The sequence below is a fragment of the Ascaphus truei genome, chromosome 5 (assembly GCF_040206685.1).
Source record: "Ascaphus truei isolate aAscTru1 chromosome 5, aAscTru1.hap1, whole genome shotgun sequence".
Classification (NCBI taxonomy): domain Eukaryota; kingdom Metazoa; phylum Chordata; class Amphibia; order Anura; family Ascaphidae; genus Ascaphus; species Ascaphus truei.
Window position 1 is genome coordinate 63,310,752 of NC_134487.1, and position 23,684 is coordinate 63,334,435.

The following is a 23,684-nucleotide window of genomic DNA, read 5'->3' on the forward strand; positions in this document are numbered from 1 at the left end:
TTCACTCCGGCAACTAATCAATTGCTCCTTTCTAGTCATGATCCAGCTGCCATACTTTTATTCTGTCAACCCTGCAATAAGAAAATGTGTACATCTCGGGTGAGGTGTAGGTGATCCAACTTTTTACCCAAGTTTGGAAAATACATATTTTTAAAGTTTTGCAAGGAGTTTGCCAAGTAAAAATCTCCACAACCTGAAATATGGAAGGAGGGGGGGAGAGAGAAAGTGATAGATTGATATGTCGTGCCCTTTCCCTTCCCAAAACATTCATCTACATACATAACATGTGGAGTGATGTCTGGGGAATTTGCTCATTTAAATAATTATCTTATGGTATGTCCACGGGTATCTCTCCACATCTTGCATAAATGAGTGTTTTGGGAGGTATACAAGTCAATGGTTAATCTACTAAATATAAATCCTTACTTTCCAGCAAAACGCCTTTTTAAACTTTTTTTTTTTAACCGCTCGAGTGAACCCCACCCATGCAAAATGAATTTGGGGAAGCTCACACATCTTGACCACGGATGAACTCTTGTCGTTTGGTTATCTCCTTACTGTTTGTTTTTTCCTGTTACTTCTTGGTACAGAGTGCCTTTGCGTTTCCCTATTTGCCAAAGTCCCCAATTGCCACAATACATTTGTTTGGCCATTAGGAAGCCAACAGATGTGGGCTTACCAATGGTCCGAGCCATTGTGCTATAAATGCATGCCCGCTTCTTTTGATATTCCGTGGCACGCTATGCTTATGGCTTACTTGAAGAGGATATCACTCTAGTCCAGGAGTGGCCAACTCCCGTCCTTAAGGGCCACCAACAGGTCAGGTGTTCAGGATATCATTGCTTCAGCACAGATGGCTGAGTCATTGAGCCACCTGTGCTGAAGCAGGGATATCCTGAAAACCTGACCTGTTGGGGGCCCTTAAGGACGAGTTAGCCACTCCTCCTCTAGTTGTTTGATGCTACATCTGACTGCAGCGTGAGGATATGGGAACAGTCCACGCTAAGTGGTCTGTGATGAATTCTCATTCTACTGAAGTTGGAGCAGGATATGCGTGACCAGCTTACTCGTTAGATGCGAGAAGTCACTGCAATTTTCAATTGTACAAAAGGGCAAGTAAGAGTGGTGACCTTTTTGCTAGTGACATTGAAAATCCCTCCATTCCTACTGTATGTGATCATGGTAAATTGCTTTGTTTTCTTATGTGCTGTGAGGTGACATGAAAGCAAATAGCTTTTTGTACTTATGTGCTGCGGTAATTATGTTAAACATTTGCTGTCTTGCAGAATACTGCATTGACAATTAAGAGGTTACAGTACATCAGTTGTTACCCTTACGTTTACCTTTTTTATGTTTCAGATTAATGAGTGGTGTGAAGAACAATGTTGGTCGTGGGATAAATACTGCTCTGGTAAATGGTAAGTTTAGGTTCTGAGTATATCTCTGTCCATGTTGTGGGTATAAGAACAGGTGTTGGGTAGAGCACAGCATGCACAATGAGTGATATTGCCATAAAACTAATAATATGTATCATGGATAATATAGCTGTTAACTATTATCTAGGGTGCTACAAGTTACCTAGAGCTAACAAAAACTTGAAATCGAACAATAGATATGTTAGAATAGAATTGTGTTGTGAAGCAGTGAGAACTGTAGTTATGCACTTGCAGTTGTCCAAAAAGTCTTGCACTTCGAGAACCGTTCCCAATAACCTAATTGACTACCATCAGTAATTCAGCTTCCTGCTGCCTACTCCCAGTGCCCACTAAACGTCTCCCAAATACCATAGGAAACCGTTCTGTGGGAATTATTTTCTTTTTTTTGGTGGTGTTGACTAGCAAGCAGCGGCAACAGATACAACCCGAAATCAACATATTCACATCTAGTAATGCTCTGCTTATGCTTCTGTTTGCTATTTTCAACAATATTTTCTCTTGCAACAAGGAAGTTTGTGAGGTTACAATACTGCTTTATAAAAAAAATAAATTCACAGTGGGTAACAAAGTTCCCCCGACCCTGTACTGTAAATCATGTTTTTAAATACTTGAAGCAAGTTAATGAATTAAGTCAACAACTGGAAATCCAAGCAATTGTAGCCATGACCAGGAAAAGTCTTGATTGTAGATGTCAGATCACTTTCCATCCACACCAGTTGAAGCAGCTATGTGGTTCTAGGACATTTGAAGTGAAACTGCTACCATAACAGCTCAAAAGTTTTCCATGTTTAGTGGGTGTTTTTCCAAATTGCATAATATTTTTAATGGAAGATGTCCAAGTGAATCTGCTTTTCCTGTCCCCTCCTAATATCCACCAGTTATTCAAAAACCTTTCAAGTATGTGGAAGACTTACAGTAATTGCCATAATGAATGGTAACACAGCTCCACAGCAAAGTTGGAAACATGTTCTAGCCATGCTGCAACACTTATGGTGACCCCTGGTGGTGACAAAGCTGGTTACATGTTTCCACCTCTGTTATAAACTAACAATAATCTACTGCAGTGTTTTTCAACGGGGTTTCCTGGGCATCCCTAAAGGGTTCCCTGCAATTTTCAGGTCATTTGACAATTGCACCAAATACAGAAGAATTTACAATGCATATGATCTCAGATGCACTATTAGAGAGGGTTGGTGTTCCTCAGAATTTCACATAGGGTTCCGTATCTCTCCCCCCCACCCCTCACCCAAAAAAAGGTTGGAAACCACTGACCTACTGTAAGCCATTGATTTGCAAATGTAGTTTACATTTTAGATGTACTTAAGCTGATAATACAGCTGTATCAATGAGAGTCTAGGTTTAATGTGAGCGCCGGTCTTGCAGCCTCACAGAACATATGTTGGTTCCCAATCTCAATGTTATTATTTAAAAAAATACTAGGAAAGATGAGCTGACCTGTAAAGTTTTGGGGTATTTCCTGGGTTACTTTAGACACGCACACAATTCTAAACCTAATCAACAGTTGGCAGCATTAACATTAAGACTACTGCAGAAAGCTTAATCTTTTCAGAGGGTAGACTATTCCACTATATAATGCTGGCGGCTGAAGGGGGTTTTCAAATCTTTCATTTCATGTGTACAGTGTGTATTAAAAGTTAAACAAAAAAAAATCTATTCGTAGGAAAAACTGGAACCCTTGTGGAAACAAAGTATTACGATCTGTGGGGAGGAGGTAAGTGTGTCTAATCTTCTAAAGTACCTACATTGTATCTCCATAGTTGTATGTTTTTTATAAGGTATGTTCTCTTTTTTTGAAACATGCCCCGTATTGTTGGGCAGATTAAGAACTTCTCCTTAATCTTTTTTTCCCATTGTGTTTGTTTTTTGCAGGGTGGGGTTTAGTGCTCTATAGGACTTTTCTCAATTATGGTAGAATTAAAAATGGAATGACGTGCACCATCTTTATTACAACCCACTAAAATTGAACAATATTTATCTATTTTTGTTCGATCATTATAAGAGTTTTACTGCAAGCGCTCAATAGTTCAGCTATCGTTATACAGATGCATGTTTCAGCGCAAAATTCCACTTGGCACTATATATTTGCTGTTGCAAGGGCTCAGCCATGTTATACGTCTACCTTTTTGTTGGAAGTCAAACTGCAACAGATACAACACTGCATACCGCATAATGTACAATATATACTGCTTTAGATATGGACCTCTGATCAGACCTCAAGCTGCAAAAACAATGTGCTGTGATTATAGTGGCCATGTTTAAAACTCCAGAAAAATATATATATTTTACATAAATACAGCTTAACCATGTTATAACGCGGTCCTCGGGGGCCACCCGATCCGACCACGCTATAACCAGGGTCGCGCTAAAAAAAAATTCAAATGGCCGCCGCACGCCCGATAAGGAAGGGAGGAGGAGGAGGCGGCAGGATTGCGACGCTGGGAGCCCCAGCACTTCCCCCAGCGGCCCCGCCTTGATCCCCCAGCGTGTGCGTGCGTGCGTGCGTGTCAAAAAAATTTTTTTTTAACATATTCGGGGTCCACGCTTAAACCGCGTTATAAGCGGATCGCGCTATAACAGGGTTGAGCTGTACATCTCCAAAATCAGAAACTATTGTCACGGACAATTGTTATCAAAACAAATTTAAATGTATATAAAATAAAAACACTAAGTCTGATTTCATTGAGGCACTAGAGCTTCAAAGTAGTGAATACAGTTCTACATGATAGGAATAGTGTATTTATTAAAACTATATTGAAGTACAGGTGTAGTAACAAGTGGTAAAACATTTATGCTATTGAAGTACAGGTGTAGTAACAAGTGGTAAAACATTTATGCATTAAAATAAGCATAGCAATACTTAAAGGAGCAGTCCCGCTGGTTCTGTTTTACATTAATCGGAACCTGAGGGTCTCTGGGGCAGAATCGCATAATTTCTAATCCAGGGATCCCCTGGTATCTGAGATACTTATCGGGGAAGATGCTGCGGTAGCATCCCCTCCCAGTGGTAACAAAATGGCTTTTAAATTTCCTGCCTAAAGTTACTCGGACCATTAAGAGGCTCCAACATTGTCCATCGAGGCTTCCTGTTTATCGTGGGATGTATGGCTTTAAACAGCCAGGAAGTAATAGACAGCACCTTCCCGTGTAAATATCCTGGAAACCAGGTGGTCCCCGGAGCTGAAATAAATGTGGTTCAGCTCCGGGGACCTTCTGACCACCTGATATATATATATTTATTTCCCGGGATATTTACACGGGAAGGTGCTGTCTATTACTTCCTGGCTGTTTAAAGCCATACATCCCACGATAAACAGGAAGCCTCGATGGACAATGTTGGAGCCTCTTAATGGTCTGTGTAACGCAGGAAATTTAAAAGCCAGGACCTTAGGAGATATATATATATATATATATCTCTCTCCTGTTGCCTTACATGTAATGCATGCTTTACTAGAGAGCTCTTATATTTCTTTGTTTTTGTTTTCTAGATGTGGGCCCATTTATTGAGTTTGTCAAGAAAATTACCGATGGGACAATAGTTTTAATGGCGACCTATGATGATGGAGCGTCAAAGTAAGTAGATTTTCTTATCAATGAAGCATGTACTGCTTTTCAAACCAGTGCTATTTCCATCCCTTTTTCTATAAATTGTTATTGTAACAAAGCCTACTATTGTTTCAATGCTGAAAGTATCATGTATGTTTTTTTTCTACTATTGTTGGGTTCTTGTAACTATGATCTTGTACAATACACATTGTTTAATGTTGAATTTTGTAAAAAAAAAAAAAAAAAAAAAAGGGGGGGGGGGACTTTTTGCTTTTTCACAGTTATTGTGATATAACATTCTTTGCTTTACATACTACAGGCTGAACGATGAAGCACGCAAGCTGATTTCTGAACTTGGCAGCACATCGATTAATGCTTTGGCGTTCAGAGACAACTGGGTTTTTGTTGGTGGAAAAGGAATAAAGACAAAAAGTCCTTTTGAACAGGTTAGTATAAAGTTATATATACTGACTTTGAAACCTTTTAATATTAACTTCCTAAAGCATCAGTCTCTGATAAACAGCCTCCAGTGTATAAAGATGCTCACCAAAACCTTATATTCCTGCAACCTCTCTTCAACCATGTATTGTATTTGTTTACTACTGTCCTACAGTATCTTTGCAAAAATCTTTAGTAGGAGCGTAATCTAGATGGTGTAAAGCAAAAAACATAGGTCCTGTCAGCACGGAAATGCAGTCCATGAGAATATTCTCATTAGTTACAGGACATTAAGTGTTGGAACGAAGCCAAGTATTACTCAAAGTAGGGCTGTGTAAACATGGGAAAGGTCTAGGGAAACTGTTGAATCTCGCCAGCAAATCGATATTCAAACAACATCAGGGCCATGAAATAGGGCTTGGAGAGGAGATTAAAGAGAAAAAAAAAAGAGATCAATTTAGTACCATTTACGTGTATACCTCCCAAAAGACTCACCTACACGACAAGTGGGAAAATGGGCTGGTTTGCAAATTGGGTAATTTCCTAATCTTGTGTGTTTACCGATATCTTTCCATGTGGAGTATACAGGACTCTTATTGGGAGGTGTACAAGTCCAGGCATACTAAGCTTCAAATATTCATTTGAATATACGTTGCATATTTCCCAGGTATCGCCGGTGTTTTCAACTTGTTCACCGGTGTCTGTCCAGGTATTGTTTAAAGGAGTGTTTAGAAATGTATATAGGTCACTGGGTACTTAACAAAAATCAGACTCATTTTCTAGCCTTTTACTTGGCAAACCGCTTGCAAACTTTGAAAAATTGTGCTCATTACAGTATTCTTAAAATTAAAAAAAACCGGCACATTGTGCATGGTTTGCAAACTTGGACACATAATGTACACCTTGGACTACTTTTTCTATAAAAACAAAATGTGCACTCATAAGTATACAGCATTACTACTATTGTATTAAAGTATGCTGTGTTATATGTAAGATTTTTATAGTGTGTAATTATAGATAAAACAAACCTAATCTAATTGAGGAGAAGGAGTGGCTCAGTGAGTTAAGACACTGACTGGCACTGAGTTTGAAGCAGGGGGAACCTGGTTACATTCCTGGTGTTGGCTCCTTGTGACCTTGGGCAAGTCACTTTATCTCCCTGTGCCTCAGGCACCAAAAACATTGATTGTAAACGGGGCAAGTACTTGTGCCTGCAAAATGTCTCTGTAAAGCGCTATGTAAAAATAGCAGCGCTATACAAGAACATGCTAAAATAAATAAATAAAATCTGTATTACAACTACCACTGTCTTCCACCTGCAGTCAAACAGCTTGTAAACATAAGAAATGTTCTTGTTTTTGAACCAGTGGCACTTTATCTGAAAAATTAACCTGTTTGTTAGTTGAAATGTATAGTGTGCTCCTCCTTGTTTTGGGTTATATACAAATAACCTCAGCACTCAAAATGAAGAGAGAATACAAGAATTCTGCAAAACCACAACAAAACCAGAAAGTGTATTGATAAATGAAGAAAACAATGGTATACAGTCATATGCAAAACATGCCATCTGAATACTGCTATTCTGCACATCAAAAAGATTTTTATTTTATTTATTTTTATTTATAAAATATTTTACCAGGAAGTAATACATTGAGAGTTACCTCTCGTTTTCAAGTATGTCCTGGGCACAGAGTTAAGACAAATAATACATGGTTAAAAATACAGTTACATAAATGAACAGGGTATACATAATATACAAGACATTGCATGCATAGTTAAAGAAAATATATATTATGGGCGTATGAAACGGTTACAGACCAGATTAAAATGTATAACAGCCTTAGATTTGAAAGAACTTAAATTGGTGGTGGATGTGAAAAGATATCACTAAACTCTGAAAACCTCAGTGGTCTTAAAGTCAAACTTTTGTAGCTCACACATGCAAAAAGGCATACATGTTATTTATATCTATATCACGGAGTGAAATGCATCTACACTCACTGTATCTATTTATCTGCAGCAGAATGCTCACCACACAGCATAACTATCACAGCGAAAAATACTCATCTACAATCATTACTATGCAAATGTAGAGGTATCTACCACCCAATGTGGTGTGTGGGGGGCAAACCTTTTTGAACATGCTTAGCTCTGCTGGCCCATTCCCACATATAAGGAGAACTGTGGCACTTCTCTAGTTTTGGTTTCGTTCTCAAATTCATTTTCCACTGCTCAACTATATGACCATAAATACATAAAATAAGTTATATACTGTATGGTAATTATGCCAAGTACCATTTTTATATCCAAATAAAACTGCATTCCACAAACAAGCAGAGATTCTGAAATGAACTGTTTTATTACACCTACCTGTAAATGATTCATATATTCAACATAATTAATGCTTCAGATGTGTATAACAAATTCTGTATGTACATGCAATGATGTAGCATGTGACCTTGTTCGACCAAATACCACAACATAACCCAGTATAACTCGTACTTTACACCAAAACCTATTGTACACCAAATTGTCCTATTCTCCAACGTTAGTATGGACCTTCCCCTTCAACTCGGATAGACCCTCTCGAGAGGCCACGACCCTCTAAGGTGCTGAATCAGGAAAAGAACGAGCGCTCTGAGGATTAAGTAAATGAGACCAGAAACAAGCTCAAATACTTTCTCCTGTTTATTTCATGGTTACAGACAGATCATATAGCCAAGCAAGCAAAACAAGCAGACGTGCAGAACGTACTTCCCATGTTCTGGCATTAACTCCTTATCTACAGAATTCTGAGAAACTGAAATGCTGAGACAGGATAATGAGAAATAACGTTTGTGTTCAGACTTTCTGCCTTTACTTCAGGAACTGCCATCTGACCACATTCCAGGCACTTAGCCAACATAGAGAGGGCATATGTGGGGCAAAGGTGAACAACAGAATAGCTATGTGACTATTACAATACAACTTGACTTTATTAATGAATATGGAGTACCCCCTATAAAAAACACATTATCACCTATGGAAATTCTATCACAGTATCTCCAACGTATCAATGAAGCCGGCAACTTCAGTATAACAAGCTAATGCTGTATTTTTCCAGTGATTGGTACAGCAGTCTAAGAATTAAATAAGTTACATTTGTTTTTCTTTCCAGCACATAAAGAACAATAAGGACACAAACAAATATGAAGGCTGGCCAGAGGTTGTGGAAATGGAGGGGTGCATCCCTCAGAAACAGGATGAGTGAACAGTTTACAGCACTGCTGGGAAGAATGGACTTGACTTCTGGTAGCGGGTTTGGGTCTCAACGAAGCCAATTCTATGTAATCGGTTGTAAATATGTTGAAAGATTTCACCCATTGTCGATGTGAGCATGAGCCTACACATTTTGAGTATGAGATTTATTTATTGCTAACACAAATAGGTATTTTTGTAAATAGATTTTTGGAGAAGAAAAAGCAACCATCATTCTGGATCTCTGATTTTGCCCAAGCTATGGTGTTTGCCCGTCTGTTAGCAAGTTACAGCAGCTGCCAGAATGGGATGCAGAGCATTGCACTGTTTGTGATGTTGAACAGTGTATTCCTTTTAAAATGACATTCTTGGCTAAGAGAATAATTTCTTGCAATGGACTGAATTCCACCAAAGATTTAGAATTTTTTTTTTTCCCTTGCCCCATTGTTGTTTATGAGAATCCATGACACCATACTGTAGACCAGGGGGTGCAAGATTTTCTTTGGGGGGGGGGGGTGGAGGGGCACGGCGGTTACAGAGGCTCAGCGCTCTTCCCCAAGGCATTTAAATATCGGAGGACTGCGCAAAGCCTCTGCAACTTTACTTACTATGATGCAGTCGACTTCGGTAACGTGGCATCAAATGATGCCACGGGGTCACGTCACATGACCCTGCTGTGTCATTTGACAGTTCAGACCAGGTAAGGGGGGCGCGAGCAGGAGGGGAGAGCTGGCAGGGGGGGCGCAAGGCAAAACAATTGCACTCCCCTGCTGTAGACTACAGTTTGCACCACAACCATTACACTGAAAATAATGGAAATGACACAAATTTCTGGCAAGCATAATAGTTGTAAAAACGTGTGAGGGTTTTATTTTTAGAATTTTAACATAAAGCTTTACTTTTTTTAATGTCTGCCTTTTACTGACATTGTACGGCAGTCTTGTAATGACACTTGCAGTGAACGACGCTTTCCATAATCTTCAACCCGTTCTACCTATTTCTCTCCAAATAATGTGCAGTGCAATGATTAGGAGTCGCTAATGAGGAGTCTTACTTTTGGTGTAAGGAAGCACAATTAGATAGCAGTGTGTATATATTTTAAGATTGGAAATGAGACACCAAGATAGAGTATTTCATACTGAAAAGTCATTCTAGAGCAGGGGTGGCCAACGCCAGCCATCAAGGGCCACCAACTGGTTCCGTTTTCAGGATATCCCTGCTTCAGCACAAGTGGCTCAGTCTTCGGCTGAACCACTGATTGAGCCACCTGTGCTGAAGCAGCGATATCCTCAACCTGACCTGTTGGTGGCCCTTGAAGACTGGCGTTCGCCACTCCTGCTCTAGTCTAACAAATACTGCTATTAGTTGACGTCTTGCATCGGTTTCTGTATAGTTTTGTCAGTAGTGCTTTTAATGTGGGTGCAATAAAGACTTTCTTATGAAAAGCATTTCAGCAGACTTAAAATATTTGGGCGTTAGAAGTAATGCAAATCAGAGTAATTTGTAATTCTAATAAAAGTTCAGTAACCTTTGTACGCACCTTTTCTTCCTAACTACCAGTGCCTCTTCCACAAATAACATTGAACAGGTTTCACTCCTCAGCCCTACTGCATGTTTTGAATGTGACAATATGATAAATCTCTTAAATCATTGCAAATAGTCTGCAGAGAGACTCATCTAGTCTGATTGCAACATTACCATTAAAACCAGGGAGTATAAAATAGACGACGAACAGCCCACAAAACTGAAGCATAACCAAAGCTTAACAATGCATTTTATTGCTGTAAAGATTCCAATTACGTTTTGGGGTTCAAACTGACCCCTTTATCAGATTTCATTTGTATCATGCAGATGCTAAATAAAATGCATTGCTGAGACTTGACCCGTATCTCTGATCATCAAGTTGATCGTCAAATACGCCCAATCATTGCAAGTAACTTACCCGAGTTTTCTCCAAGTCCTTTGTTTTGAATGCTTAAATCATGACACAATATTTCAGTCTCGATTAAAGGAGCAAGTATGTGATTTTAAGGCTTCTCAAATGGGTTTTGCAATCAAGACTACGCTTGACTGTATATGTGAGCCAATAAAACAAAAACAGAACTGCACATTTTATGGATGTTTTTTGTGGTTGGATGGAAAGTGAACATAGAGAAATGTAGCTAACATTGCACAATATTGCAGTTTAAGTAATTGCATTATAAAGTTTTTTGCATACTGTAGCTGCATTTACAAAATATATTGTGGCATGGTAAGTAAACTGCTTTTTAAAAATATATATATATTTTTCATTATTTAATGTTTAATGCCATTCTTTAAATAGAGAATTGCACAAATCAGTCCTGATGCCACGTAGGTAGCAATTTAATGGGCACCGTTTTTACTAGTGTCTTCTAATAATTTAAGATAGTCCATGGTTAGAGCCCATTTTTTTTTAATGAAAAATAAAATAAATCTGTAGAAAAGTGTATTGTCTTGTTTATATTTTCTGTGCAGTTTACAAGCTTGCATGTGTTAACATTATCGGCTTTGATAAGTAAGTAAACAAACACAATCTCGGCTGCATGGAAACAGACTGCAAAAAGGAGCCTCTTTGACCTAGTCCATGGGTGACCAAGTCCAGTCCTCAAAGGCTGCAGACAGGTTGGGTTTTCAGGATATCCCTGCTCCAACACAGGTGACTGAGTCATTGACTGAGCCACCTGTGCTGATGCAGGGATATCCTTTCAACCTCGCCTGTTGGTGGCCCTTGAGGACTGGACTTGGCCACTTCTGACATGGTAAATACCTATTTTCTGCTCTTCAACTTTCTTAACGTCTCTGGTTCGCTCTGATCACTTTATTTGCCCACAACACTTGGGCCGCGTCCATGCTTAGCTCGACCACACGGGCGGCACGAACAAAAGGCTGTGCCTCAATGAGGACGGCCATAGAGCGTGTGCAGGTGCGACGACCGTCACGTGAGCGGTTCCACTAATGAGAGCAAACCAGCCCCGGGATGTCACGGCCACACCTCCCCATCGCGTCTCTCCCTAGGCCACAAATCGCCTCTGCTGCAGACCTGCACGCGCCTAGCATGGCCTCGGCCTAAAACGGGATGGGGGGGGGGGGTGTTACTCTAACCATCTTTAATATTACAGTTTCTTGTTTATCACTGCACTCTCCCTTCTCATTGGGTCCTCAGTTGTCCCACAGACATACATCTGATTACTTTGCATGAGGGGAGGGTTGGTCTAGTTTGCCTAATCCCAGTGACACAGTCCTTGTTTCTGGGTGTAAACATTTTAAATGTGATTATTTTGTCAATATTGACCATTTTGTAAATCTGTATAAAGCACCTAGTTTTAGATCTGTCCTTGCCAATGCTTGTGGTCCTGCTTTTTTAAATGTGCAGTCCCACAGTCGGCCTGTTGAATTTCTTAGGGGGCTCTGATTGGGAATTTTTTTGTCATTCAACTGCTATCTTTATCCCGCCCTGTCTTTATCAGGGAACTAAAAAAATAGTTAAGGGGAGGTGAGGTCTCTAACATAACACAAGAGGGAGCAGCCACAGGGAAGCAAATCCCACCCAAGTGTAACTTTAAAAAGAAATCACTTACAGGTGTCAGATTTGGGTAAAAAAAAAGGTATCGATTGCCAAGATGAAACTGACGATATGGGGTTGACAGCCTGCATTAATAAAGGTCAAGCCCGGCTGGCTGCCTCTAAAAACCATATGTTAAGGGCTGAAGTGCCAGCTCTTGAGTCTAGTGGAGTACCACAGACGACAGAGAAGCCCAATGCTACATCCAACATGACAGAAATACACAGTAAAATACTTATATATTCTCTTGAAAAAGGGTAATTTAGTTTAACCCTTTGGCCAAAGCGTTGTAAGCTTGCGAGCCACGACAAGGCAGACACCCCTTCTCAAATCCTAACACTACCAGATAAAATAATAATATACCTCTATTAGAATTAAAATTCTCATTTACCTCTATTAGGAGGGAGAAAGACCACATTGGATCTATATCCAATAGAATGAAAGGACCTACTAACTTGGGAAGTGGGGAGGGGACTCCTAGTGGAGTACCCTAATGTATTCTCCTGTAGTTCTGTTCCCATTTTACAGTCCCCTACAGGAATGTAAGCTAGGAATGCCAGGTATAGTTGGGATCCTTGTTAGGAAATCGCTGCAAGACAGGGACTTTGGGAGCAGGAGATTAAGGGTCGATATTAGGGAGCAACTAGGGTTAAAAAGTGTAATTAAGTGTTGCTGACCAGGGGAGTCGGTAGTACTGTTATGTTACTCGCAGAGTGTATAATTCTACACATCTGTACATAAGGACGGGGTGGACTATGGAAGACCAATGTAAGTCTATGGGGAATCTGTGCTCTGCGACCATGCCATATTTCCAGCCAATGTTAAAGCAGAGTAAAAAAAAAAAAAAAAAAGTGACCTTTTTTGAGGCTCTTCACATTCCCAGTGTCCTAGAGACAGGAAACTTCGGGAGTGTAAGTTTTAGGTGGGATATTTGGGTTGAAATGTATTCCTTTTTGTTTGCAGGAGTTCGGGGGACAAAGTTACCAGAGGTCCAGTAATTCTTCCTGACGTGCAGGCATGATATGTGGGTACGGAAGGTGAATTACACTGGGGCTCTCTAGTGTCCCCAAAATCCTGGTTTTCGAGCTCCAGTATCCCAGACCCATTTCCCTCAAAGGTATAAGGTTCCCCAAGGTCTATACTTTATAAGGTTTTATACTGTATGTATAAATGTCTATGCAGTCAGCCTGGGCATTTACATAGGTGCCAGGATGTCTGCATAGACATTGAAGTTCGAAGGCGGTCAAGAGAACAAAGGGCCCCCACTGGGGCCCCTTTGTCACTGCTAGACCTGATGGAGCCTGCCTAGCGGGTGGGATATGAATTAGCTGGGGGAAGTTGCTGCTTGTGGGCACATTTCCCATTGGCTAATTCATATTTCCCGCCCACCCGATTTTTCAAGCTGCCTTGGCACGCCCCCTCTGACATAAGCAGCCAGATGAACCCCCGTTCTGATTTGGCCTGTGGGAAAATTCCCATGCTCTGATTGGCCGCTAGTCCCTTTTCCATGTTAGACATGGGACACAGAAGTCTTTGTAAGGGACTGCCCGATCAGAGATCTCTCTCGGACTTACAGGCAATCTTGGGACTTGGTTCAGTGACGCGCCGGCAGGTCCTCCCAGATGTTTTGCTTGCAATAGCAAAGCACTAGGCATTGAGATGCCAGGGAAGCCTAGCCGAGGACCAGTTCTGAGGAATAATGTTACTCTTTCCAGGCTTATTCCAGTGACGTGGAGTGGACAGGGTTAGCCTTTGCTGAACCAGGCGCCCTGCACCTAGTTGAGGCTAGTTTTCAACCCCAGGCCCCCAGTAAGTGTGTATTATGTCTGTATTTTGTATGTCATTGTGTGTCCACAGGTTTACCCGAATAAACCTCATTTTATTCCACCATCTTGTTTTGCCTAGGGAATGATCCTATAAAAATATAAGTGTTAAAAGTCCAGGTCTCCCGTGACAGAAACCCATTAAACTTGTTACTGGAATTAGTTCACTTTGGTTCTAGGAGTATTTTCCTGTTTAAGGCTAGGTTCCCAGTCGTCGCTGCTGCATGTGCGCCACACGCCAGAGCACAGCCCTCTATGGGGTAGGCCCCAGTCGGTGTGCGTGACAAGGCGCAATGCGCGACCATTTTGGCTAAAAGACAATATTTGGCAGCGGTTCAGCCATGTTTGAAGTAGCCAGGTTAAAGTAGAATGTTGGTGCTGAAGTTTAAAAGGAGTCAAGAAGTGGACAACAGTTACTGGTCCTGATTTCTGCATTTCATCTACGCTGGAAAGGAGGATATTCTTTATACCAGACTGCACACCTCAGCACTTAACTATTGCTGTGATGCTGCCTTTACTATTCATATTTGCTATGGCCTCACTTGTTTTCAAATTCTGCACTTCTTTCTACCAGCCTCATGTCTCCAACTTTATTCATTTATCTCCATCTCTCCTTTCTTCGCTACTTCTCAGCTCACATGAACTACTTTCTTACCTGCGCCCTCTGTCACTACACAGCTATACCCCCTGCACTAAAACACACCCCTACAAAACATCCTCACACATTCTCTTTCTATCCACACTTCTCCTTGGTTCTGGGGATATCTCGCCCAATCCTGGTCCCTACCTTATTTCTACATGCTCTCGTCCTCGTCTGCCAAATGCAACTTCTACTCCTGGTGTCAATCCCTCGAACCTCAATCCCCTCTCTCAATCCTCTGCCACCTCACTCCTCTCTCTTTCTCCTGTGCCCTTTGGAATGCTCGCTCCGTTTCTAACAAATGCCTCTCTGTCCATTACTTATTTCTCACTCACTCTCTGCTCCTATTTGCTATAACTGAGACGTGGCTCACTCAGTCTGACTCTGCTCTGGAAGCTGCCCTTCTTATTGTGGCCTTTCTTTCTCACATACTCTGCACCCTGGTGGCAGGGGTGGAGGCGTGGGGCTCCTCTCTCTGCCATTACCGAATCCTTCCTATTCCCCCATCTCTTGCTTTTCCCTCCTTTTGAGGCTCACACTGTCTAGATCTTCTCTCCCTGTCCATGGTAGCGGTTCTTTAAAGCCCACCTATCACCACTCATTCCCCTTCTGCCATTCTCTCTCACTTTGAATCCTGGCTCTCTTTCTTTCTCTCCTCAGACTCTTCTGTTATTCTGCTTGGTGACTTCAACTGTCACATTGATGACCCATCTCTCCCCTGGGCTGTCCGCTTTCTCTCTCTAACCTCTTCTTTTGGCCTTCAACAGTGGACTGCAGCTAGCACCCACAACGATGGCCACTATCTAGATCTGGTTTTCACTAAAAACTTTTCTCTCGGATTTCTCAATTTCCCCCTTTCCTCTCTCTGACCATCACCTCAGCTCATTTTCTCTCTCGCGCTTCTCCCCTTCTCCATTTACCCCTCGTTTCTGCAGTAACCTCCGTTCTATTAACCTACCAGCCTTTGAGTCCACTTTACGCTCCTCTCCTCTCTCAGTTCTGGTCCAGGCCCTAACAACCTGGTCAGGAACTACAACTCTGCCTTATCCTCCTCCTCTTGAACTACATGCCCCGCTTTCTCTCTGCCGTCCTCGCCCTTCTGACCCCAGACCCAGGCTAAATTCCCACACGCGAATGCAGCGTTCCTCCACTCGTTCCTCTGAACACCTCTGGAGGAAATCTCGCAGACTTCCTTCACTACAAAGGTATGTTATCCTGTTTCAACTCAGCCCTCTCAAGCTAAAAAAACAAAACCTACTTTTCTTCACTAATCAACACGCACAAATCTAACCCACGCCGACTCTTTTTTCTGTCTTTGACTCTACTCAAACCACCCTCAGCTGCCTCTTCTTCCTCCATCACACCTCAGGACTTTGCTGACTATTTTAAGGAAAAGGTGGAATCCATACGTCAGAACATCCTCTCTGTTTCCACCTCCCATCCTACACCGCTTCCCAAATCTCCTCCTGCCTTCCTTGACTCTTTTTTTCTGCTGTCTCAGAGGAGGATGTGTCACTGCTGATCTCCTCTCCCTCTACCACTTGCCTTCTTGACCCCATTCCCTCCCATCTCCTAAAACCTCTTGTTCCTACTATAACCCCTATGCTACATTTTAAACTCCTCACTCTACTCTGGTACCTTTCCCTCCTCCTTCAAACATGCAACAGTTATACCATTACTCAAAAAACGCAAGCTTGACCCTACCTGTCTTTCTAACTATCGACCTGTCTCTCCCCTGCCTTTTGCCTCAACTCCTTGAACGTCTTGTATTCTCTGGCTTGCTCCACTTTCTCAACACCTATTCTCTCCTAGACCCTCTACAATCTGGCTTCTGCACTGCTCTTTCGACTGAAACAGCCCACACTAAAATAACTAATGACCTCCATGCTGACAAAGACAGAGGTCATTACACTCTGCTCATATTACTCGACCTCTGCTGCATTTGACACCGTGGACCACTCTCTTCTCCTTCACATTCTCCATACTCTTGGTATTCGGAACAAAGCTCTATCCTGGATCTCCTCTTACCTCTCCCATCGTACTTTCAGTGTCTCTTCTTCTAACACGTCCTCCTCCTCTATCGATCTCTCTGTGGGGGTACCCCAGGGCTCTGTTCTGGGACCTTTTCTCTGTACACTCTTTCCCTAGGTGACCTAATCACATCTCTTGGGTTTAAATATCATCTCTATGCTGACGACACTCAAATTTACTTTTCAACCCCTGACCTTACATCTGCTGTACAGACTAAAGTTTCTGAATGTCTCGTCAGTATCAACCTGGATGGCCTTACGTCGACTTAAACTTAATATGGCAAAAACCGAGCTCCTCATACTTCCTCCCAAACCTGGCCCTACAACTCCTTCCACATTTACAGCTGGTAGTACTATCATTCACCCAGTAGCCCAAGCACGCTGCCTAGTGGTGAGACTCAACTCCTCTCACATTCAAAACGTTTCTAAAACCTGTTGCTTTTTCCTCTGCAATATTACAAAGATACGCTCTTTCCTCTGTTGTTCGACTACTAAAACTGACTCAGGCCCTCATTCTCTCGCTTCTCGATTACTGCAACCTCCTGCTGTCTGGCCTTCCGCCTCTCACCTGTCTCCCCTACAATCTAACCTAAATGCAGCTGCCAGAATCACTTTACTATTTCTGAAATCTGTCTCAGCGTCTCCCCTGCTCAAATCACTCTCTTGGCTTCCTATCAAATCCTGCATCTCACACTCAATTCTCCTCACTTTTAAACCTTTACACTCTTCTGCTCCTCCTTACATCTCAGCCCTAATTTCTCGCTATGCTCCATCCCGACTCTTGCGTTCTGCTCAAGGATGTCTTCTCTCTACCCCCTTTGTATCTAAAGCCCTCTCTCACCTTTAAACCTTTTTTTCTGACTGCCCCACACCTCTGGAATGCCCTTCCCCTCAATACCCAACTAGCATTTTCTCTATCCACCTTTAAGACCCACCTTAAGACACACTTGCTTAAAGAAGCATATGAGTAGCACCATGGATATTACTAGACACATGATACATAAAGCTTGGCCCCCTGCAGACGCACTTACTAGAACGCCCTCCTACTGTCTCTGTACGTTCTCCCTACCAATTAGATTGCAAACTCCCTTGGAACAGGGACTCCTCTTCCGAAATGTTACTTTTATGTCTGAAGCATTTGTTCCCATGGTCTGTTATTTGTATTATTTGTTATTTATATGATTGTCGCGTATTACTATTGTGAAGCACTATGTACACTAATGGCGCTATATAAATAAAAACATATACCATACATACATACATACATACAATGAGGGCGAACCAGCAGCGTGACGTCATAGTCGTCAATCACAATACTAGAAAAATCTTGCTCACCCCTGCCTTAGCCCACCCTCCTGAGGCAGCCATTCATCCTAGACAGCGCCTTCAGCATACAGAGTGAACACTTGACCACTTTTCTAATACAGCCCTATGTGTAGGGCTCCGAGTATTTTGATTGATAGTGTGCACTTCTTTTCAGCAGTGACGCTGAACATTGGTTTGATTACAGCCCCTTTTCATTTTATATGATTTGTTTAAATAAAGATCTATTTTAACGACCATTTCCTGGATAAATATTGACTTGTGTATTTCTCATTATAAATCCCTGACTCATCATTCGATCACCACTGCATCTGTGCAGTTACATCTTGGCATTAATGTGTGGGCTTCAGAGTGCATGTTATTGGGGACTTTCTGATACTTGGTCTTCTCTCAGAAGCAGGGGTCCTCAGTCCTTCTCTCTATGTGCCTACCGCACACCCTTACTCCTTAGGAGTGCTGGTATCATCTCTCTTGTGGTTTCTGATGCCCTTATTTTATATGTAATAAGTTATGTGGATTTTTCATCTATAAGTGGAATTAGAATTCATCGTTTCTATGCACTTTAATAGCTTATTTTACTGTGTTTCTATAAAAAAAAATCGGTTTGTTTATTTTATACATTTTTGGTAGGTGTGCTACTATGATATTGTTGGTTTTTCATCCCAAAAGAAAAAAAACCTAGCACACTTTTTGGTTATTTAACTAATTTACTGAATAATAATAGCATGTTCTTGTATAGCGCTGCTAGTTTTACGTAGCGCTTTACAGAGTCATTTTGCAAACACAGTCCATGCCCCGTGCAGCTTACAATCCATGTTGTTGGTGCCTGAGGCACAGGGAGATAAAGTTACTTGCCCAAGGTCACAAGGAGCAGACACAGGGAATTGAACCAGGTTCCCCTGCTTCAAACTCAGTGCCGGTCAGTGTCTTTACTCACTGAGCCACTCTTTCTCCCTATTACTTTTAAAATAATGTTCTTCGTTTCACACCTCCTGATATATAATGGGAAATAAGACTATACGATAGTGCTTTCACTCAGCGTGCCATCTCAAAGTCACAAACTTGCCTGTGTGTACACACGCACACATACACACATGTAGATTACATTTCCTAGTTACTACTTGTGTGGTATTTTGTCCAACTTTAAATAGGTCTTCTGATGTTTACTCAGGTATTTCAAACCATATACTGTACCCGTTTGTCTGTGGCCTTTCCACTCTCTGCTTTATTTGTGAACACCCGCAACTAGAGTATCATTTCTCTACACTGCCCTCCCTGCATGTATCCTCTTTTCTTTTTCATGGTCATATTGGATCTCTTAATCACCCAACCCATGTTTAGAGCACTTTTCTTTTTCTAGCAACATTTGCATTGACTATACAGTTAGGTAACCTATTTTTGAACATTTGTGATATCTCCCTTCTGTGTGATCTATTTTCATGGTGTGATATGTATCAAGCTCCAAATGTGGAGCATTCATTTGAGCTACAGGAGTTTAAAATATCTGCCATACTGGACAGGTAGAGGGCACTAGAGGATTAGAAGTATTTTTTCTGTATTTTCTGAATTTGATTGTTTAGTCTGTACGCTTCTTCTGAGGTTTTTTTTTTTAACATATATTAAATATCAAATTAAACCAGCGGTAATATCTCAGAATTTGGGGGGATTACAAGCAGACTAGACTAACTCACTGAACTCTGTTCATCTTAATATCTGTCAAATGACTGCAATAAAACTGCAGAAGTTTTTTTATTATAAAAAAAAATTAGTATAACCCATATGCCCCCTCCCAATCGCAGATAGGGTGCATGTGAGGAGAATCTATATGTATTACCCGGTGTGGTGCTTTACCTGTTAGGCTCACAGGAGGCCTGAGCCTCCGCCAGTGAGAGCCTTGGGTGTATCCTCTGGAACAATACTATATGGTACAGCGCCTCCACCTGCGATGGCTCCCAGCAGAACGGGAGTTGTTCCTCGCAGGACACATTCAAATGAACACATACACTAGATGTAAAATAGCAACGGTCTGTATTATAAACTCTTATCACTCTATAATAGTAAAGGCACAACTACCCAAAGCGCCAACGCAGAGCGCAATCCTCCACCGTGTCCCCATACCGTGTCCCCATACCATGTCCACTGTCCCACACCCAAACCCAAGTGTGTGGTGACCGCGCAGCCCACATGTATGAGGATGTTATAGATGGTGCACTTGAAATACGATACCTGCCCCAGTGCTCCAGCACCTGGGGCTGCAGACACTTCACAAAGGATCCGCTGCTCTGCGATCTCCTCGGCGACGTCCTGAAGCTCTGCCTGGCGGTGGGTGGCTCCCGCATGGAGTGATCCACGTTTGAAAAGTCTCTTATCTCTGCAGCCGCAGAGAGTGATTCACATTCACAGTAACACCAGGAGATTCTCGCTTCCTGGCTGGGACCCTCACTTGTCTGGGTTCTACAGGACCCTGTCCCAATCTAAGGGGGGTCCCTGTAGTAACCACAAGCTGAGTTGATTGGGGCCTAAGGGGGAATTGTAAAAAAGAAAATGTGAGGCGCTTCTAATAGAGGTGCAATAAAATGTGAATAATAAACCTTATAAAAACCTTTTATAAAAAAGTGCTCTTTAATTATAATGATAAATAATAAAAATATATATTAAAGTGAACTTTGCTGCTCAACCCTCTGTGGAGGAGATCCAATTCCTCCTGTTGTAGATTGTAGGGAGAAGCTTGTGAGGAGCGCAGATGTCACCATATGTGGGGAAAAATACATATACTGTGGTATGTTCTACAAATTCAACAGTCAATTCAAAGAATCACGATTGGGAACTCACATGTTCCCAGTCAGAAATCAGCAGTGGAGATAGTAATGAAGACTTGATCAGTGTGAAGTATCAGTAATCGGCAGCATAATCCCTCAATGTGAAGAGATAACACACTTAGTGCAGCATTGCATGTTCCAGTAAATTATTTATCAGAGGCAATAGGTATTGCACTTACATTAGGCACTATGTGCATAGACACGTAACAATAGTGATTTATTTGCAATTATTGCATTATATTTGTAAAACGCATATAATTTTTTATTTTTTTTTATTATTACAAGCAAAAATAAGGGGGGGAATAGCAGTTTTGTACATCAACAACAATGTATAAAATAAACTACAAATAAGTAATCTCTGTCAAAAAAAATATCTATTCAAGTGCCTGTGATTTTTGCCGGTAAAGATTGAAGTGGTTCAAACAAACTATTTTCATCTCTATTGGTATCTGTACTAGGATGGGACAGTATACTGTACAAGATTTGGTGTGGTTTTATTTTGTTTGTTTGTTTTTTTTCTCCCGTGGGTAAAAGCAGATGGTGCAGATAATTTCCCAATATTTTATTTTAATTGGGTTTAAATGTTATGATTCGATTAAAGTGATTATTTTATATAGAGAGAAGGACTGAGGACCCCTGCTGCTGAGAGAAGATCGTGTATCAGTAAGTCCCCAAATAACATGCACTCTGAAGCCGACACATTAATGCCAAGATGTAACTGCACAGATGCAGCGGTGATCGAATGATGAGCCTGGGGATTTATAATGAGAAATACCCAGAGTCAATATTTGTCCAGAAAATAGTCACGTTAAAATAGATCTTTATTTAAACAAATCATAAAATGAAAGGGGCTGTAATCACACCAATTTTTGTAAATAAAGTCTTTTTTTTTTTTTACCACAATTTCACAAGGAATTGAACTGGTTTCTAAGGGAATTCGTCCTTTTCTTCTCATGGAAAGTTTTTTTTTTTTTTTTTTTTTTTTTTTTTTTTAAAAGCTCTGTTCATTAATAATATAGGTGGAGTCAAAAACTTCCCTGACAGAGCAAAGACCCCCTCACAGCACAGTGCATGGACTAAAGAAAACAGTTCTTTAAAAAATAAAATAAAAAAAAGTAAGAAAAAACTGCTCATTTACTTAAATATACCACATCCACACAATTTAAACAGTATTTTTATGTACCCATGATGATCGTCTCAAAATCCGTTATCTGTGGCAAATTCACCCATCACACAAAAATACAAGAAGCTCTTCCTTCCTCCCTCTCACACACTCTCACATTTCCGCCCACTCTGCTATTACTCAATCACCCCTCTCTCACTAAATCAGCCCCCTCAACCATCCCTCCCCCCTTTCCTCCTGGCCACACACATTTCACCCTCCCTCCCATACCATTTCCTTACACAAACACACAAAATAATACCCTAAACGCTCTCTCTGTCTCTTTCTGTCTCTCTCTCTCTCTCTCTCTCTGTCTGTCTCTCTCTTTCACTCTCATACCCCAACCCCAAAAAATCCAACCAATAATGCACAGAGCCTTATCTTGGTGTGCTTTCAGGCCTCTGGTGTTCGTGGATGCCAAAGCTGAGATTAGCTTCTGTCGCGCTCTCTCCCCCTATCGGCGGCCCTGCCTGTCGGATCTGCAAATTCACTGCATCCTCTAAAATAAACTGAGTAGTATGCAAGTCCAGCATGAAATAGAACATGTCCTGGAAATTCAGCAGCACTGGGGATGGACACAGGCCTAATAAAATTGCTTCTTCTTGCATTATTCTAAAGCTATTTGTCGGCCTTACTTACGTATGACCGTTATGGAAACTTCCCTGGTTACATCTGAATTGAGCATACAGTATTTACTGGTGTCTTATTAACATATTTAACATTAACCAGAAGGCAAAGCAGTACTCTTAAAAACCTGCAAACCACTGAAACTAAGTGAGTTCCTGCCATTTAATAGATTGCAAAATGCAAAGTAAATATCAAATTTCAATGTCAACTTGACATTTGCAAAACCAATTTCAACTTAAAAATATTTACATATACATTAGAAGTCTCTTAAATGTAATTAAGGGTGTGTATTGCTGATGGTCTATTAAATGCTTTGTAAAATAGAACACAGGTAAAATAACTTCTTTGGATGTAAATGAGGTCATATCATACTGCATTTGCATTACTTAGACTAAAATTCTACATCAGTTATTAAAGCACTAATGTAGCCATGGCTGTTCCAGACTATCCTTTCTGCCTTCTGTCACATAAGTCCCAGTAGTTATAGGCAGTGGCAGGCTGTCCTGTGGGGTTTACCCCCCCCCCCCCCCACCACCACCCTCATGCAACTTCATTGAGTGGCAGGAGTGGAGGTGAGGCGTGATCAGCGAGTTACCCAATCTTGGTGCAGTAGTTACCCAAACGGCCAGTAGGAGCTACGCGTTTCGCCGAGACTTCTTGAGCCTGATGAAGCCGAAGTCTCGGCGAAACGTGTAGCTCCTACTGGCCGTTTGTTTTTGTCCAACGGGAGCCTCCGTAGCAGTCACTGGCAGCCGCACGTCATCACCATACTCCCCTGTCCTCCAGTCGTGGCGGCACGGACCTTCGCTGCAGGGCTTGCCACTCTATCACAGGTGCCGACCTGGAAGCTTGTTTTTATTGTGAGTGCATTGTTATTTGTACACCCTACCAATAAATATATCGATTTGTTGTTAACACGTCTGCCTCACCATCTTTATACCATCCCATGCGGGAGCTTGGAAAAGACTGACAGAATGAAGGTCTTCAACGACATATCATTGC

General features: G+C 41.4%; 1 protein-coding gene across 2 annotated transcripts in view; it reads left to right on the forward strand.

Moving 5' to 3' along the window:
• FAM3C (FAM3 metabolism regulating signaling molecule C) overlaps window positions 1–11,143 on the forward strand; it is a 45,870-nt gene extending 34,727 nt beyond the window's left edge. For both annotated transcript variants that reach the window (XM_075599934.1, XM_075599935.1), the window contains exons 6-10: window positions 1,360–1,418; window positions 3,118–3,168; window positions 4,943–5,027; window positions 5,320–5,446; window positions 8,596–11,143. In XM_075599934.1, coding sequence (XP_075456049.1) covers window positions 1,360–1,418; window positions 3,118–3,168; window positions 4,943–5,027; window positions 5,320–5,446; window positions 8,596–8,688 — 415 coding nt within the window. In that variant the 3' untranslated portion in view covers window positions 8,689–11,143. The remainder of the gene's footprint in view (window positions 1–1,359; window positions 1,419–3,117; window positions 3,169–4,942; window positions 5,028–5,319; window positions 5,447–8,595) is intronic.
• The last annotated feature ends 12,541 nt before the right edge of the window (window positions 11,144–23,684 follow it).